The following is a 16,979-nucleotide window of genomic DNA, read 5'->3' on the forward strand; positions in this document are numbered from 1 at the left end:
AACCCATTAGATTTTTATTACAACATATGTGACCCCGAAAGGGACAAGCGGTAGAAAATGGATGGATGGATATGTGAAAAGTTGCCCAATGATGTCCTAATATTGCATACCTCATAAGTTCTTTACTGTACAGGCTTTGGTCTGATTATACAAACTGTGCACTAAGGGCCTGAAATACTAATATCCCAAAAAACAAATGCTAGATAGTGTTAGCAAAGTAAAACATTACACATACCGGTACTATAAGTGGGTGTGTTGCTGATGATCTGGTAAGAGTGCATAGTCAAGAAGTGCAAGAGTGGGGCAGACTGTGTTACTTGAATTACAAACCCCGTTTCCATATGAGTTGGGAAATAGTGTTAGATGTAAATATAAACGGAATACAATGATTTGCAAATCCTTTTCAACCCACATTCAATTGAATGCACTACGAAGACAACATATTTGATGTTCAAACTCATAAACTTTTTTTTTTTTTTTGCAAATAATAATTAACCTAGAATTTCATGGCTGCAACACGTGCCAAAGTAGTTGGGAAAGGGCATGTTCACCACTGTGTTACATGGCCTTTCCTTTTAACAACACTCAGTAAACGTTTGGGAACTGAGGAGACACATTTTTTAAGCTTCTTAGGTGGAATTCTTTCCCATTCTTGCTTGATGTACAGCTTAAGTTGTTCAGCAGTCCGGGGGTCTCCGTTGTGGTATTTTAGGCTTCATAATGCGCCACACATTTTCAATGGGAGACAGGTCTGGACTACAGGCAGGCCAGTCTAGTACCCGCACTCTTTTACTATGAAGCCACATTGATGTAACACGTGGCTTGGCATTGTCTTGCTGAAATAAGCAGGGGCGTCCATGGTAACATTGCTTGGATGGCAACATATGTTGCTCCAAAACCTGTATGTACCTTTCAGCCTTATTGGCGCCTTCACAGATGTGTAAGTTACCCATGTCTTAGGCACTAATACACCCCCTACCATCACAAATTTTATCAGTTTGAACATCAAATATGTTGTCTTTGTAGCATATTCAATTGAATATGGGTTGAAAATAATTTGCAAGTCATTGCATTCCATTTATATTTACATTTAACACAATTTCCCAACTCATATGGAAACGGGGTTTGTAGGATTTTGTGTGTTCTACCAGCTGTCACCATGGAGGTACTCATTTCCCTTCCCTCAACATTTATGGCATCATGCTCCAATCTGCTGTGGTCTGCTATGTTGTGGAATATGCAGCACACAAGTATAATTTGTGTCACCTTTTTTGGCCTATCAAAATCTCTCTTTCAGTGCAATCTGGATAGCAGAACAGACTTTTTACCACTGCCATGATTACATGACACTGTCGTTTTTGTTTGCGAAAGTAGAAACACAGTAGATGCCGGAAGTCGGATGTGCGCTGCTATGGAAACGGAAATAAATGCAACAGAGAAGGAAGTCCCGCTAGTGATTAAAATGACCAAAATACGGTAAACATTGTACATAATACATATTATTATGAACGTGACTGTTTCTACATTATATATAGATTTGCAGCGTGTATATAAAACGTTGATGGAGGGATTTGAAGGCTACAACAGTGGCTCCCATTAGTCGCATCTTGAAAGCGTTTTTTATCATCATTAAAATCCAAAAATAAAAAAGACATGTGTTCTTGTCTTTCATAATGATTGTGAAGGATAGGCAAACTTCCCCAAAAAGTGCAGTTCCCCTTTAAAGGTATCTACTTTTGGAGTACCTTTTGGTCTGATTGTTGTTAACAGTCTGCACCAGCATTATTATAATATGAAAATACATCTCAAATAAACCTCCAATACATTAATTTCAGGGTGAGTAGAAAACATCTAATCAATTACCAAGTTATTCTCACCAATAAATTATACATTACAATACCTAATTTAAAAGGCAGTGGATAAGTGGATGGTATGTTCTTTTTGCCTCCTTCTAAAGGTTGCACTTCACCTTCTGGAGCTCGCAGGGGCCCGTGGTCAGTGGTTGATGCTACAGAACTGCCACCTGCTGGTAAAGTGGCTGAAAGATTTGGAGAAATGCTTGGAGATGATTACCAAGCCCCACCCAAACTTTCGTCTTTGGGTGACAACCAACCCTATTGACAACTTTCCAATAGGCATCCTTCAAAAGTCTCTAAAGGTGAATTGTCAGCCCTTTTTTGGGATAGACACTTTTTAACACCGCTTTTGAAATAGTCACTTTACAATGATGGGTGTACTGTATATGCTGCAGGTGGTGACTGAGCCTCCAAATGGTCTGAAGCTCAACATGAGAGCCACCTACTCTAAAATTTCAGGTGACATCATGACTGGATGCCCGCACTTAGCCTTTCGCAGCCTGGTCTATGTGCTGTCCTTCTTCCACGCCGTGGTGCAAGAGCGACGCAAGTATGGCAAAATTGGCTGGAATGTATCCTACGACTTCAGCGAGTCTGACTTCTTGGTAAGTGGCACAAAGAGCCATTCGGGTGGCTGAATTGAGTCTTACCTCAGTGTTGTAACTGTGCTCAACAGGTGTGTTTAGAGATTTTGAACACCTACCTGACCAAATCTCACTCACAACGAGAGACTAACATTCCCTGGGGGAGTATTAAATACCTTATTGGCGAGGTAAGCTTTGTGTGATTTGAATACAGTGTTCCCTTTTTATTATTTATTACATTACGTGTTAGTGAGATTCCAGAAAGTTTGGACGCATATTAAGATTAATTGTTAATATCATACACTAGGTCTGCAACAGTTAGTTGACATAATCGACAATGTTGATAATTAAAATTAATCGACAAAGATTTATATTGTCGATGAGTCGCTCAATAGAATTTTAACTGATAGATCGCCAGGAATGTTCATGTTTACACTTGCATTCCTTTAAATGGATAATTGCGGCTAACCTACTATAACAAAACTGAATAAAATACATTTTGCACTGAATGCCATGTTTAAAGGACATCTTGCACTTTCAGTCAATTAATTTACATTTCACTGTAGTTATGTACTTTGCAGAATAATGTGATACCATTAGTTTCTCAGAAATTTGTTTTTGTAACAATTGAATTTATGATAAGTTTTAGAAATTAGTTATAATAAAGTCTCAGACTCAACATCAAACTCAAACGTCTACAGCAGATCATAAACAAAAATGGTTTAACTAGTCGACTATTAAAATAATGGTTAGTTGCAGCCCCAATATACACATTTAATGTCTTTATTAGCCCTCCACACATCTTTCACAGGCACTTCTAAACACTTCCTATGCTCTTAAAACACTTTAAAACAGACCTAACTTTAACATGAAACTTCAGTGAGTACTCTAAAATCCGTTCTGGCTGTGTATTTCAAATGTCTACGTTGTTTCACAGGTGATGTACGGTGGACGGGTCATAGACAGCTTTGACCGCAGGATCTTAAATGTCTACATGGATGAGTACTTCGGAGACTTCCTCTTTTACGACTTTTGCCGCTTTCACTTCTTCAAAAGCCACGATGTAGACTACAAGGTTCCTCCGAATGGACCCAGGACAATATATATTGGTCTGGTTTAATTGCGTCACTCAAGATTGCTTTACTTTTAATAGTTTGACAGTCATTATTCACAACATGTTATTGGTTACAGATGAGATCGAGTCCCTGCCGTTGGCAAACACACCTGAGGTGATGGGTCTTCATTCCAATGCAGAGATAGGGTACTACACACAGGCAGCTAAAGACATGTGGTTGCATTTAATTGACCTGCAGCCTCAGACCGGTACGACACTTCTCATCTTCCATTTCTTTCAGTTGTTTTTGTCACTTTTCAGCCACTATACTGTGTTCCAGGTGAGTCTGGTGGAAGCATCAGCAGGGATGAGTACATCACTCAGGTGGCCCAGGACATCCAGAACAAGCTGCCTGCAATATTTGATCTGGATGTTATCCGTAAGAAGTTTGGCACTGAGGTCTCCCCAACGTCAGTGGTTTTGCTTCAAGAACTGGAGCGCTTTAACAAGCTAGTGGCCCGCATGAAGCGATCTCTGGCTGAGCTGCAGAGGGTGAGAGGGTTGTCTCTCACAGGCCTACTTTGGTACTGATTGTGTGTGTGTGTGTGTGTGTGTGTGTGTGTGTGTGTGTGTGTGTGTGTGTGTGTGTGTGTGTGTGTGTGTGTGTGTGTGTGTGTGTGTGTGTGTGTGTGTGTGTGTGTGTGTGTGTGTGTGTGTGTGTGTGTGTGTGTGTGTGTGTGTGTGTGTGTGTGTGTGTGTGTGTGTGTGTTTGTGTGGGTTTAGGCCTTGGCTGGTGAGGTGGGCATGAGCAGTGAGCTGGATGAAGTCGCTCGAGCCCTTTTCAATGGCCAGATCCCTGCTATTTGGAAGAAGTTGGCACCTGACACGCTCAAGTCCCTGGGCAACTGGATGATTCATTTCAAGAGACGTTTTGAGCAGTATCGCTTCTGGGTGAGCAATAACGTTTATACAGTAATTACTAGGGGTGTCTTAGATTAGTCGATGATTCGATTCGAAGAAGTCTGATTAGATGATCAACCTCTCAATCAAATCATCGGACCCCCTCCTCCCTAAGTGAAGAAAGGCGAGTTCAGTACAGTGTAACCTCAATTTACAAAAACTCTCCCTTGAGCAAACTTTTCCATTCACAAAACACCACCAGGGCAAACATCTTCTTCAGTGTACAAACCTTGTTTTAGGATATTCCCTGCAGTATGTCCGGTAGTATTTTTGTGCAGGCTCAAGCTGCGTTTCTATTACCTGTAGAAATGTGCAAAACCTAAATATCGCAATGAGAAACTGTTCATGGAAACACCCATATTTCGAAAAACCTCTCAAATATAGCTAAAACATTTTTACGCCCTCATGAGGTAGTTTTTCAGACGTTTCGATATTGAAGTGTTGCAAAAGCATGATTGAAAACTTGTTTTGCATTGACAGTCACTGCTGACCAGGTTGACATCCATAATGTACAATTCCTCTACCCCATGCACGAAACTGTGGAGGCCCTGAGTAGCTCCTTTAGCATAAGACTTTCTACCCACAGCCATAAGACTTTACAACGCACTTGCGTGATTACTGTGATCTTTTTTCATCAATACAGATGTTTGCATTTTTTATTTTATTTTATATATTTTATTTATCTATACATATTACTGCGCAATATGTAGTTTTTATTACTATTTTTTTTGTCTGTCATTATGTTTCACTTCTGTTACTGTATGTAAAAACCTGCACTGCAACAACGTAATTTCCCCATTGTGAGATAAATAAAAGTCTATCCTATCCAATCCCAAACACCAAACCGGCAGGGCTTCCGATCGGTCAGCGGGTGGGAGCAAGGTGGCATCGGGCCTTCCCAGCAATAGAGGCCACCCGCACGCCCGTACAATGTCGAGGGGGCCCTTGAATCCACAATTTGTCTGTAAATTCCTCATTCACAATTCTCTCCCAAAAATCCTTTATTCGTGGCCGCTGCCAACGTAAGAACGTTGCCTTTGAGCGATCACCTGCTGCCTTCATCTTCTATTGACAATCACAGCAACAAATGTGGCTGCAATTGTAATCACAGCTCCAAAATCATGGAATCACAAAGCGTCCATCTTTCTCAAAGTGGAGTCTCGCGGGACAAGTTTTTACGGGAATTACAGTTCATAATTCATAACACCCTTTCATGGAAACACCTACAAGTCACAAAATGATTTTGTCGAAATTTTTGAAATATTGCTTTTATTTTGTGGAGAATTGCAACGGAAACACAGCTTCAGTCATCCTCACTCCGCGAGAGAAGCTCTTTTTTTAGGGGCGGTAGAGGAGGCCGAGTCTGATTCTCCTTTTAAACTTTATTGGCAATCTTAACACGGCAACAGCGGGTACTGAGCTCCAACTTCATATATTTAACACGTTTTCACTCTGAAGAGAGACACCAACGCTGTCATTATCCGCCACACGCACAGCAAGGTGCGTTCATGAGCATCAGAATTTTGATTAACATTCATTCATTAAAGAAGGAAATGTGTGGTTGATGGGAGAATATTAAGAAAACTATATCCAAATAGCACGCACAAAACATCATGTGCAAACTATAACATTGCGTGTACTATTAGTGGGCTGGTTACGTGTGATTTTACTAAGACTCTGTGTACAATTATAAAGTAATACCGACTGCCCTGTTTAAATTAGGTTTTTGCTTGTACTACTCGCATTACATGTGCCCCTCCACATTCATGTTATTGTGATCTCCAACCTGTTAACAGCACACATCTATAATCTGTCGCACTTTTTCTGCAAAATAGAATCGCAATCTATAGACCGCAGAAAAATATTTTAGCGCGCTGACACTCTGCAGGAAAGCGGTGTACCATCACAGCTGCAGCGCATTCATGTGTTTGTATTGATCCAAACGCAAGAAAATGCTTGTTGAAAGACGTCTTTTCATGTAGGAGATATATTATAGTAATATATTTCCTAAATGAAAAAACAAACGGCATTAAAAAAAAACACCAGCAGACCACAAAACGCATCAATTGAATTTGTTTTAATCAGCATCTTAAGTCATCTAAAAAAATCATAAAATTATATTCCTTAATAGACGATAGAGGATGGAGGATTCTCTGTCCATTGTCTGTCTTTGCAGCACGAACACCTCTTTTTCCACAGCTGTGTGTGTAATTATGTCACTTTGCACATACGTTTCAGACGTGCTAAATAAAGACACAAATTAGCGCCAGCAGAACAGTAATCAGCCTTGATAAATCACATTTCCCGTGCTCAATGATTATATTTCCATCTCCTCCTCTCAGTATTGTGGGCGTTCTGAGGATCAGCATATATTCTGCATATTCATCATGAAAGACATTAAATGGATTGCGCTCCTTATTCCGCTCACTTAAGAGAGAGACAGTCCTCTGCACCTAAATTTAGTAGATTAGCTTTGCGTGTGATATTACGTTTGCACATGCTTTAGTACACGAAAACCTTTCGTAGATCAGGCCCTTAGAGTTTTGTGATGAGACTTTCCCATATAAAGCAGTGTTCTGTAGTTTTACAAACAAAGTGTAATGTACATTTTCCTAATTAACACAATTTGCAGGGGCATTTGTTTAAGTGTCATAACATAAAACATGTCAAGCCAATGTGCAATGGTTGTACCTTCTGATAAAGTTTCAATAAAGTTAACAAGTTAACCTGTCCACTATTTAAAGATAACTTTGTAATGCATGAGAGTGAAACACATTAGACTTACCAACATTGTAGTGGATTTTATTAGTGGATGGTATTATTATTTTTAAATTTTATACTCACATTTATGCCTAATTATTATATTTGTCTTTGTTGTAAAATACAAAAACTTAGAAAAGGTCACTACCATTGAGTTTTTATATTTTTTCTTCCCTTTTGCAGCAACTTAATGTGCATCCATGTGACGTCCATGTGACATCTAGTGACCAGTCAGTGTACTATATATGATCACAATCTGTTTTCTCTTAAACAAACACAAAAGAACAACAACATAGATTCGATTGATAGTTGACTACGGGCAAAATGTAACAAATCAGCAGAGGTGGGACCAAGTCATTGCTTTGCAAGTCACAAGTAAGTCTCAAGTCTTTGCCCTCAAGTCTCGAGTCAAGTCCCGAGTCAAGACAGGCAAGTCCCGAGTCAAGTCCAAAGTCAAGACTGGAAAGTCTCAAGTCAAGTCACAAGTCCTGCATTTTGAGTTTCGAGTCCTTTCAAGTCCTTTTAACCACAGACTAATATTTTTACACAGATTGTGTATGCTTTTAAAACACTGTATTTATTTATTAAAACAAGTGCATTTGAAATTGCAAGAAAAAAAATAGTGCTGACATTGCAATTCATAACAGCACTATTAACAGTAATTTTAATAGTTTAAACAATTTTAAACATTTAACTCATTCCTTTACAGAATAAACACATTTGCAAAAACAAACATTAACATACTATTGGTTGTATTTTATGAAAATAATATTACCACAGAGTTGAGAAGGAGCAAAGATCTTCAATATTTGTATGTGAAAATCACAAATAAATCTTCTGGGGGAGGATGACGCCCCTACAGGGGTTTGGTTTACAAACTTTCAGCCCCACCTAAAACAAAATTCACCAGCCGCCACTGATTATGATGCATTCTCATTTTAGGCAAAATATAAGACAATACTTTCTTAACAGTATAATTGTAACCAGGAATAAGTCTTCAAGTAACAATATTCAAATACTAACATTGTTGGGTAAAACAGCATTTGGTTTTATTCTGAATGTAGTGAAACAAATTGGTGGTTTTAGCTGATATAAAGACTTTCAGGTGTTTATATATGTTTAAGTATTTGGCAGACGCTTTTATCCAAAGCGACATACATAAAAAATACATACATAACAATCACTGTAAACATTATCATTTAAGGGAAGAATGTAATACAAAATATCAATACAAAGTGTCAAGACCGAATAAACTCTCTGCTGCTGCAGCAACAGAGATACAGTCTATAGGTCCCTAGGATATATAGATATCTAATGTATTCATACATTGTTTATGTAGGATATACGCATGTATATATAACCTAATCATATTGTTTCTTCAATTTAAAAATAGCTTACCGTTTTTTCCCCCTTCTCTGGGATTATATTCCCAGTTTTGATCTCGGACGTCTGGTCACTTATAGCGTATAAGAATATTATATTACTGTTAAGCAAACTATGAATAATAAAACATGTGTCCGTTATCATAGCTACATGTATGACAAAAAAGCGCGTGAAAATCAGTGGTATTCAGTGAGGTAAGATGAATTAAATTTGCTGACAGTTCATTGCTCCTGACAAATGAATTGCACTGAGTGGAGCGGATCACCACTCCAAGATGGCGGCCCCGCGTCTCGTCTGCGCCAGTAGGCAGTAGCGCTCAATGCTGCGTACCCTTAAAACATGTCTATGGTTATAACGTTAGCAGTGAGTTTACAGCCTCACTGATTTAACTACACAGCAAATAAAAGTCATGTTACTTAGCCAATAAACGTTATCTTACATTCAAAACTTACCCTTCTTTGGGCAACTTCAAATGTCGAACGAAGTTGGAAGTTGTTGCGTCTCCGTCTGTAATATTCGAACCGCGTGATTTGCATACGCAATTCGTTTTTTGTTGACCAAGTCGTAGTTTTTATACCCGAACGAAACCAACTTTGGCATAATTGTTTCTCTCTGCCGCATTGTTTGACAACTCTTGTTCGGTGGTTGTCCTGCAATTTGATTGGATGAATGCTGTGTGATGAAAACAACGTATAACTAATTTGATTGGCTGTTGTACTGACAGCACACCAGCTGACAGGCAGCACACACGCTGATAGACAGACAGACACGTATAAAATGAAAGATACGGAGCGCTCCCAAATAACTTTTTAAGCTTTGGGTTTTGGGGAAAGTAGCAAGTCATGTCAAGTCAAAAGGCTCAAGTCCAAGTGAAGTCACAAGTCATTGATGTTAAAGTCTAAGTCGAGTTGCAAGTCTCTTTACATTTTGTCAAGTCGAGTCTAAAGTCATCAAATTCATGACTCGAGTCTGACTCGAGTCCAAGTCATGTGACTCGAGTCCACACCTCTGCAAATCAGATTCTATTCATCCATTTTCGACCGCTTGTCCCTTTTGAGAGGTTGGAGGGGGCCTTAAGCATATCCCAATTGCACCCTGAACAAGTCGAGTGACTATGAACATCCTTAGTCAAAGACATCCTTAGTAATTACAATACAAAGAAGAATTATTTACAATCTTGTTCATCAAAAGGTGGACGATACAGAGCCAAAGGTCATGTGGCTATCAGGACTACAAATCCCAGAATCCTACCTGACGGCTCTGGTCCAGGCGGCATGCAGACAAAATGGCTGGCCTCTAGATCTTTCCACACTTTACACTGAGGTGACTCGGTTATGTGATGAGAACGAAGTCAATGAAAGACCTTTACAGGGTAATGAACCGACATGTTTTGGATTGAGGTGAAATGATATATTGTTGGGTCAATATGAGCCATTTCTTGCAGGCTGTTTTGTGTCTGGTTTGTACCTGGAGGGAGCAGACTGGGACATGGAGATGGACTGCCTGGTGAAGAGTAAACCTAAAGTACTTGAAGTTCAGCTGCCCATTCTCAGAGTCATCCCCACAGAGACACGCCGTCTCAGGTTACAGGTAAGGACCACACTTATTACTGCGTGTCTATACAATTTCAATGTTTTTTGGTGCCATTTCTTGTATGTGTTGTCATCTTTAGAAAACACTGCGGACCCCAGTCTACACCACTTCTTTACGGAGGAACGCAATGGGGGTTGGTTTGGTTTTTGAGGCAGACCTGTACACCACAGAGCACCTCTCCCACTGGGTACTCCAGGGTGTCTGTTTATCCCTTAACAGCGACTAAGTGGTTAGTGGAACACATTTTAAATGACAATAATAATAGATTTCCTGCAGTTTTAACTGTGTGAGAAATGTAACTAATATTCAATTTTGTTCTTTGCCCACTAGATGACAGCACTTTACTCAGCTGCAGGACTGGCAGTGTGTAAACAAACTCCAGACTCAATCACTACAGTCTTAGTTACTGCCTACACACTTAATATTTTCAAAGTTGTCAAACTGAAATGTATTTTTCTGTTACATTCAATTCCAATTTTTAATAATAGCATTTAGACAATGCAGGCAAATTATGTGTGGAGTGCTTCACTCTTATTTCCATCAGATTGATTAATAAAATCAAGTCATTTACTAGAAGATATTTATGTATCTATTATGAGTCTGTCCTCAATTTGTGTGGAGGAATGTGCAACAATTCTAAACGGACGTCCTGTATATATACTGTATCAAAACATGTTTAGGATTTCAAAACTGCACACTGAGCAGAAAAAAAGATAGAAATTAGTGTTTTGTCATTAAAAAACCTATTATCTAATAGAAGGCAGATCATTAGTCCTTGCACACCTACACAGACAATAGGTAATGTGTTTGTGTAGTCGACTTGGAAGGAAATGAAAGAAGCAGGGAAGCTAGACAGACCAAAAAAAATCCTCTCAATGCAACCGACCCCCATCTCCCTCTCTTGAGGACAAAATTATTTTCAGCTGGAGGAATTTTCTTTACCCAGAAACTGTTTAACTTCCTGCTTGTCAATACCACTTCCAAGGATGCCTAGAAATAAAAAAAAAAACAGACAAAACTTTATACATAGCCCCTCTTTCCACATTCTGTTTGTGGTGCGTACGAGCAGGTGTGCCCACTTACTCCCTCATCCTCATCCATCTCACAGTGAATGATTAGTGCCTTGGTAAATACCCTTTAAGTGTCAACGCATTCAGGGGCACCACTCATTAACAATAACCAAACTGTACTAATTAGATGTAGTTAATGCAACTATCAGCATGTTTTGCAGCCACTAAAGCTCTACTCGAGACACCCGAGAAGTGTATTTTCCCCCAACCACAATTTCACAATCCGTACAAGGTGTTTAGTTTGGATCAGGAGTGCAGCTCTGTGGTAAGCAGCTGCTTGATTTGTAACTTGACATGTCCCGCATGCACGGGCAGGGAGCACTTTTCCTTCCACCTTCTGTCAGTCGGCATGGGCACTGATGTCTCTGGCAGACTGACACTAAATGTACATGTCACAATCGTGCTGAGTCAGCACAATTGGACTACCTTTTGAAGGAGGCGCAGCCAAGGATTCAGTCAGAAGCAACACACACGCTCATGTCTAAGGTGTTTACAAACACAGTAATGCTTTGTTTTGTTGGACAATGCCCGGGAGAAGTTAATTTAAAGGTGCTATACACTAGTTCCCAGAGTTTATTTTAAGATGTGTAGTGAAGCCTGCTTTAAAAAAAATCCGCTGTGTGGGATCACCTAGGAGGAGCCAGGTCAGGTGGTATCATGTCCATGAGCAAGGAGGTTTTGTGTTTCAAATGTCATCAAAACCTAGAACTTGAAAAGCTACTTGAGGTTCTACCTGTTGCGACCCTCTGTTCCATATGGGTACACATATTACACATAGTAAAAAATCATAGCATGGTTATCTTTGATAATCATAGCATTATCAGGAATCTCTGATAATATATTTGATTCTGTTGGTGTGTTTTTCTCCACTTTATTGTTCTTTATTTAACTTTTATAGGGGTACTCCTGACTTGGCACTGGGTGATATGTTACCACATGCTTTTTTTGTAGTCAAGAACCATAGCTGGAAAGTAAAGTTACAGTGCAACCAGAAAGTATTCACAGCGCTTCACTTTTTGTTATGCCTTACTACAAAATGTTACCTCAAAATTCTACACACAATACCCCATAGTCTTTTTGAATATGATGCTACAAGCTTGACACATATATATTTGGGCAGTTTTGCCCATTCCTCTTTGCAGCGCCTCTCAAACTCCATCAGGTTGGATGAGAAGCATTGGTTTTCATCCAGGATGTCTCTGTACATTGCTGCATTCGTATTTCCTTATTTCTATATTTTCCCAGTTCCTGTTGCTGAAAAACATCCTCGCAGCATGATGCTGCCACCGCCATGCTTCACTGTAGGGAGGGTATTGGCCTGGTGATAAGAGGTGCCTGGTTCCCTCCAAACATGACGCCTGGCATTCACGCCAAAGAGTTCAATCTTTGCCTCATCAGACCAGATAATTTTGTTTCTCATGGTCTGAGAGTCTTTCCAGTGCATGTTGGCAAACTTTTTAAGAACACAAGGCTTCCTTCTGGCCACTATACCATATAGGCTGGATTGGTGGATTGCTGCAGAATTGGTTGTCTTTCTGGAAGGTTCTCCTCTCTCCAAAGAGGAATTCTGTAGCTCTGACGGAGTAACCATCGGGTTCTTGGTCACCTCCCTCACTACACTAAGATGAATGCAGCAATGTACAGAGACATTTTGGATGAAAACCAACACTTCCCGTCCAACCTGATGGAGCTTGAGAGGTGCCGCAAAGAGGAATGGGCAAAACTGTAGCATCGTATTCAAAAAGACTTGAGGCTGTAATTGCTGCCAAAGGTGCACCAACAAAATATTGGCAAAGGATGTGAATACTTACGTATATTTATTTTTTTAAAGTTTTAATACATTTGCTAAATAAAAAAAATACAAATCTTTTCACATTGTTATTATGGGATTTTGTGTAGAGAATTTTGAAGACAAAAAGTAATTTGTTCCATTTTGGAATATTGCCGTAACATAACATGCGGAAAAGCAAAGTCTGTGAGCACATTATGTACATGTGATTTTTTTACATTTTAATTCGAAAAAAATATGCAAATTTAAATAAATAAAAATAACACATTGTTATTATGCGGTATTGTGTAGAGAATTTTGAGGACAAAATTCATTTATTCCATTTTGGAATACGGCTGGAACATAACAAAATGTGGAAAAGCAAAGTCTGTAAATACATATGTACAAGTGGTATTTTTTGTTTTGTAATTTTTTTTAAATGTGTAAAATTAAATAAAAAACAACAAACACGTTGTTATTATGGGGTATTGTGCAGGGAATTTTAAGGACAAAAAAATATTTACTTCATTTTGGAATAGAAAAAGCTGTGGAAAAGTGAAGCGCTGGTAATACTTTCCGGATGCACTGTACCTTGAGTAATCCATCCAGTATTTATCCATACAGCTATAAGCTGCAGCACGGTGGAACAGGGGTTAGTGCATGTGCCTCACAATACGAAGGTCCTGAGTAGTCCTGGGTTCAATCCCGGGCTTGGGATCTTTCTTTGTGGAGTTTGCATGTTCTCCCCGTGACTGCATGGGTTCCTCCGGGTACTCTGGCTTCCTCCCACCGCCAAAAACATGCACCTGGGGATAGGTTGATTGGCAACACTAAATTTGCCCTAGTGTGTGAATGTGAGTGTGAATGTTGTCTATCCCTGCGATGAGGTGGCGACTTGTCCAGGATGTACCCCGCCTTCCACCCAAATGCAGCTGAGATAGGCTCCAGCGACCCCAAAAGGAACCCTCTAAACCTCACCCTCTTACAAAGTATCAGAATTTATATATTGAAAATGTATACACTATCTTGAATACGAACATCAAGGCTATAATTTTTTTCCAGACACAATAAACTTCCTAACTGGTTACAACATTAAGTACACCTGCCCACTCGGAGCAATACAAAGCTGCATTAAAAAAAGCTTTTATTTATTTCACTGCTTGTTGCATGCCAATGTTACTGTGCGCATGCCACGATGAGATGAAAATAATAATGTATCCCACCTTATGTTTCCTCAAACCAAGTATAGTAACATCACGATGGCAGCTAAAACATAAAACATCTACAACTTAATGTGTTTTCTTGAGTTGGAAGTGGAAATATTGTAGGCTTAAATGTGAACTTTTTTACTGACTCATGATATAAATGTTCTTTTTTCAAGTTTGTAATGGAAACAGTTGTGCTGCCTCGTCTGACATCATGTCACTTTTTACAGTGTGTGTAATTGGAGTTTAACGTCACTCGTGCTTATGTTGAATTGGTGAAACAGAGTCATGTGACAGTGTCCTTAAAAGAATGCTTCTTTTGCAAGCAATAATGTGTACAATATTAATATATTTGTGCTGTCAAATTTGTATTTTTTTTGACAGCCCTAAAATTAAATACTAATGATATAAATAAATGTAGTATGTATGTAATGTAATCAAATGTAATCACAAAGGTTATTATTAAGGCTTGGGTAAGGCTGATTACAAAAATAATTACTGATCAAATATACTACAAAAGAAGGGACTCATAAAAACTTAAATAAATTCTAACTAAATGAATAATAAATAATACATGTTTTTTTTTTAAATAAACTAGCATAAAATTAAAGCGCAAATGAAAATACTGCTTCACCATTTTAGTCATATTTTTTGCACTTAAGAAACTTCTCTATTTCTTTAGCTCCAGACTTGTTCTGTTTGTTTGACATTGTCATTACTGCCACAACTGGTGGAAAAGTACCGCTGCGGCCCATATTATATTTTTTGGCGGCCCCTCAATGGGCCCAGGCCCTATGGTTAAGAAACACAGATCTAGACCATTTATGTTTTTTGTTTGTTTTTTTAAAAAGAAGGAGAAAATCCACTTTGCTTCCCTTCTGCACACATAAAATGTTTAAAACTTTATGATGTGACGACGATTCACCATTATCCAAATATTTATGCTCTCAGGATATGTGTGTGTGTGTGTGTGTGTGTGTGTGTGTGCACCAATATTTGTGCTGTCAAATGTTTTTGAAATAAGTCAGATTAATCACACTTTTGAATTTAGATAATCATGATTAATCACAAATTACTACACACTTACATGATTTAAAAAACCTTAAAAAAAGACCTCAATATTTGGACACAAATGCAGTTTTATTGTCTAAATTTCATCCGTGAGGAACAATTTTAAAAATATTTTACTCGAATAGACATAATTAATTTGCTCAAAACTTAATAACAGTTTTATCTTAAGTCGAGTCAGGGTTTATTCTTGAGTGAAATTCACCAGTCAGCACACCAGTCACTCATCTTTGCACTAACGTATGTGTTGATCTGGGGCCGTACTTATCAAGCTTCTTAGAGTGCCATTTTACACTTAAGTCCTGAGAATTTGCGAAATGTAGTCCTACTCTCAAACTTAAGAATAAAAGCTTTTTATCAACGTTCTTAAGTCTAAGAATCACTCCTACTCTCCACGATATTTAAGAGACCTTCAGAGGTGTCTTAAGTGGTTAGGAGTTGCCAGCAGGGGATGGCACTGAGGCGAGAGAGACGTGCGCGAATGTTCAGGGAACGGAACAATGTTTTTTTTTTTTTTGATGACGAGCAGCTGATCAAACGGTATCGTTTAGACAGAGCGGATATTATTTTTGTCACAGATTTAATACTTTTCGATTCCTTGTTGATTTCTGCATGTGTCTGCAGTGGGCTAGTATATATAGAGCCACCCACACCAGTTTCAAATTAGTTGCCTAATTAATGAATTGGAAAGAAAATGTTATGACAGTAGCGTATGTGTGTGGCCGTGAGGTGAGTGACGTCAGTGAGTGTGTGGGCGATAGAAGAGAGGGAGCGGTAGCGTGAGTGCCGGCGGGGACTAGTTTGTTTTGTATTATTTTGTAGTTTATTGTCAAAATATACACTCCCATTGTCCACTTAAATATTTCCAAGATATTTCTTTATTCTTAGACAACGGATTCCCTTCCGTGATTGGTCATTTCTATGGACACAGAAATTACGTCACCTAAAATTCCGTTTACGGCACATAGTAATGTCGTAATTCAGCTCTGAGTGTGACACTTAAGATTCAGTCCTACACTTCGCTGAAAGTGTGAGTAAGACGCTTGATAACTAACTTTTAAGTGCAGCTTTCAGCGAAGAATTTATTTACTCTTAAGTCAACTCTTAGCAGACTTCTTAGGAGTAATTCTAAGAAGCTTGATAACTTAGTACGGCCCCTGATCACTGACCACGCATAAAGCAACCTTCTCTGCCTTTCAGGTAAGCTAAAAGAGCATGTACAGTCAAAGTACATTGTGTGACATACAGCATATATTATTAATGTAACATTTTTATGTGATGAATCACTGACAGCCCTAAAATTAAATACTAATGATAAAAATAAATGTAGCAATCAGATTGAAACTCAGCATAACAGAGTAAATGTAGTGTTTCTCCTTCACGAACGTATTGCATAAAGGGGACCTATTATGCAAAACCAACTTTTTTTACCTATTGGTACCTGTTTTTGTATATTTGGGATCTGCATAAGTCCCAAAAATGTGAAATGAAACAATAGAGGCATGGCGGAGATATTTATTAAACTTCATACTTCCTCCAAACTAGCTGTTAAGAATTTGCACAACTTATGTTTTTCCTCAATGGTGACGTCAGCGGATACCTCTGTATATGTCAGAAATGTTCCCAAAGTGCTTTGCGCAAATCTACGACATTGTAGTCAATAAGCTCTTTATTTATC

General features: G+C 38.8%; 1 protein-coding gene across 3 annotated transcripts in view; it reads left to right on the top strand.

Annotated features, from left to right (window-relative positions):
* LOC133652506 (dynein axonemal heavy chain 10-like) overlaps positions 1-11,276 on the top strand; it is a 58,743-nt gene extending 47,467 nt beyond the window's left edge. Inside the window, exons 66-76 of one of the 3 annotated variants that reach the window (XM_062051317.1) lie at positions 1,958-2,158; positions 2,252-2,461; positions 2,533-2,628; positions 3,378-3,549; positions 3,632-3,763; positions 3,835-4,046; positions 4,278-4,445; positions 9,789-9,969; positions 10,042-10,187; positions 10,270-10,419; positions 10,521-11,276. In XM_062051317.1, the coding sequence (XP_061907301.1) occupies positions 1,958-2,158; positions 2,252-2,461; positions 2,533-2,628; positions 3,378-3,549; positions 3,632-3,763; positions 3,835-4,046; positions 4,278-4,445; positions 9,789-9,969; positions 10,042-10,187; positions 10,270-10,416 (1,665 nt within the window). In that variant the 3' untranslated portion in view covers positions 10,417-10,419; positions 10,521-11,276. Of the gene's footprint in view, positions 1-1,957; positions 2,159-2,251; positions 2,462-2,532; positions 2,629-3,377; positions 3,550-3,631; positions 3,764-3,834; positions 4,047-4,277; positions 4,446-9,788; positions 9,970-10,041; positions 10,188-10,269; positions 10,420-10,520 lie in introns of those variants that run through there. The other 2 variants (XR_009826585.1, XM_062051318.1) reach the window with 2 other exon arrangements.
* Positions 11,277-16,979: the final 5,703 nt, after the last annotated feature.

The sequence above is a fragment of the Entelurus aequoreus genome, linkage group LG06 (assembly GCF_033978785.1).
Source record: "Entelurus aequoreus isolate RoL-2023_Sb linkage group LG06, RoL_Eaeq_v1.1, whole genome shotgun sequence".
In the NCBI taxonomy this organism is placed as follows: Eukaryota; Metazoa; Chordata; class Actinopteri; order Syngnathiformes; family Syngnathidae; genus Entelurus; species Entelurus aequoreus.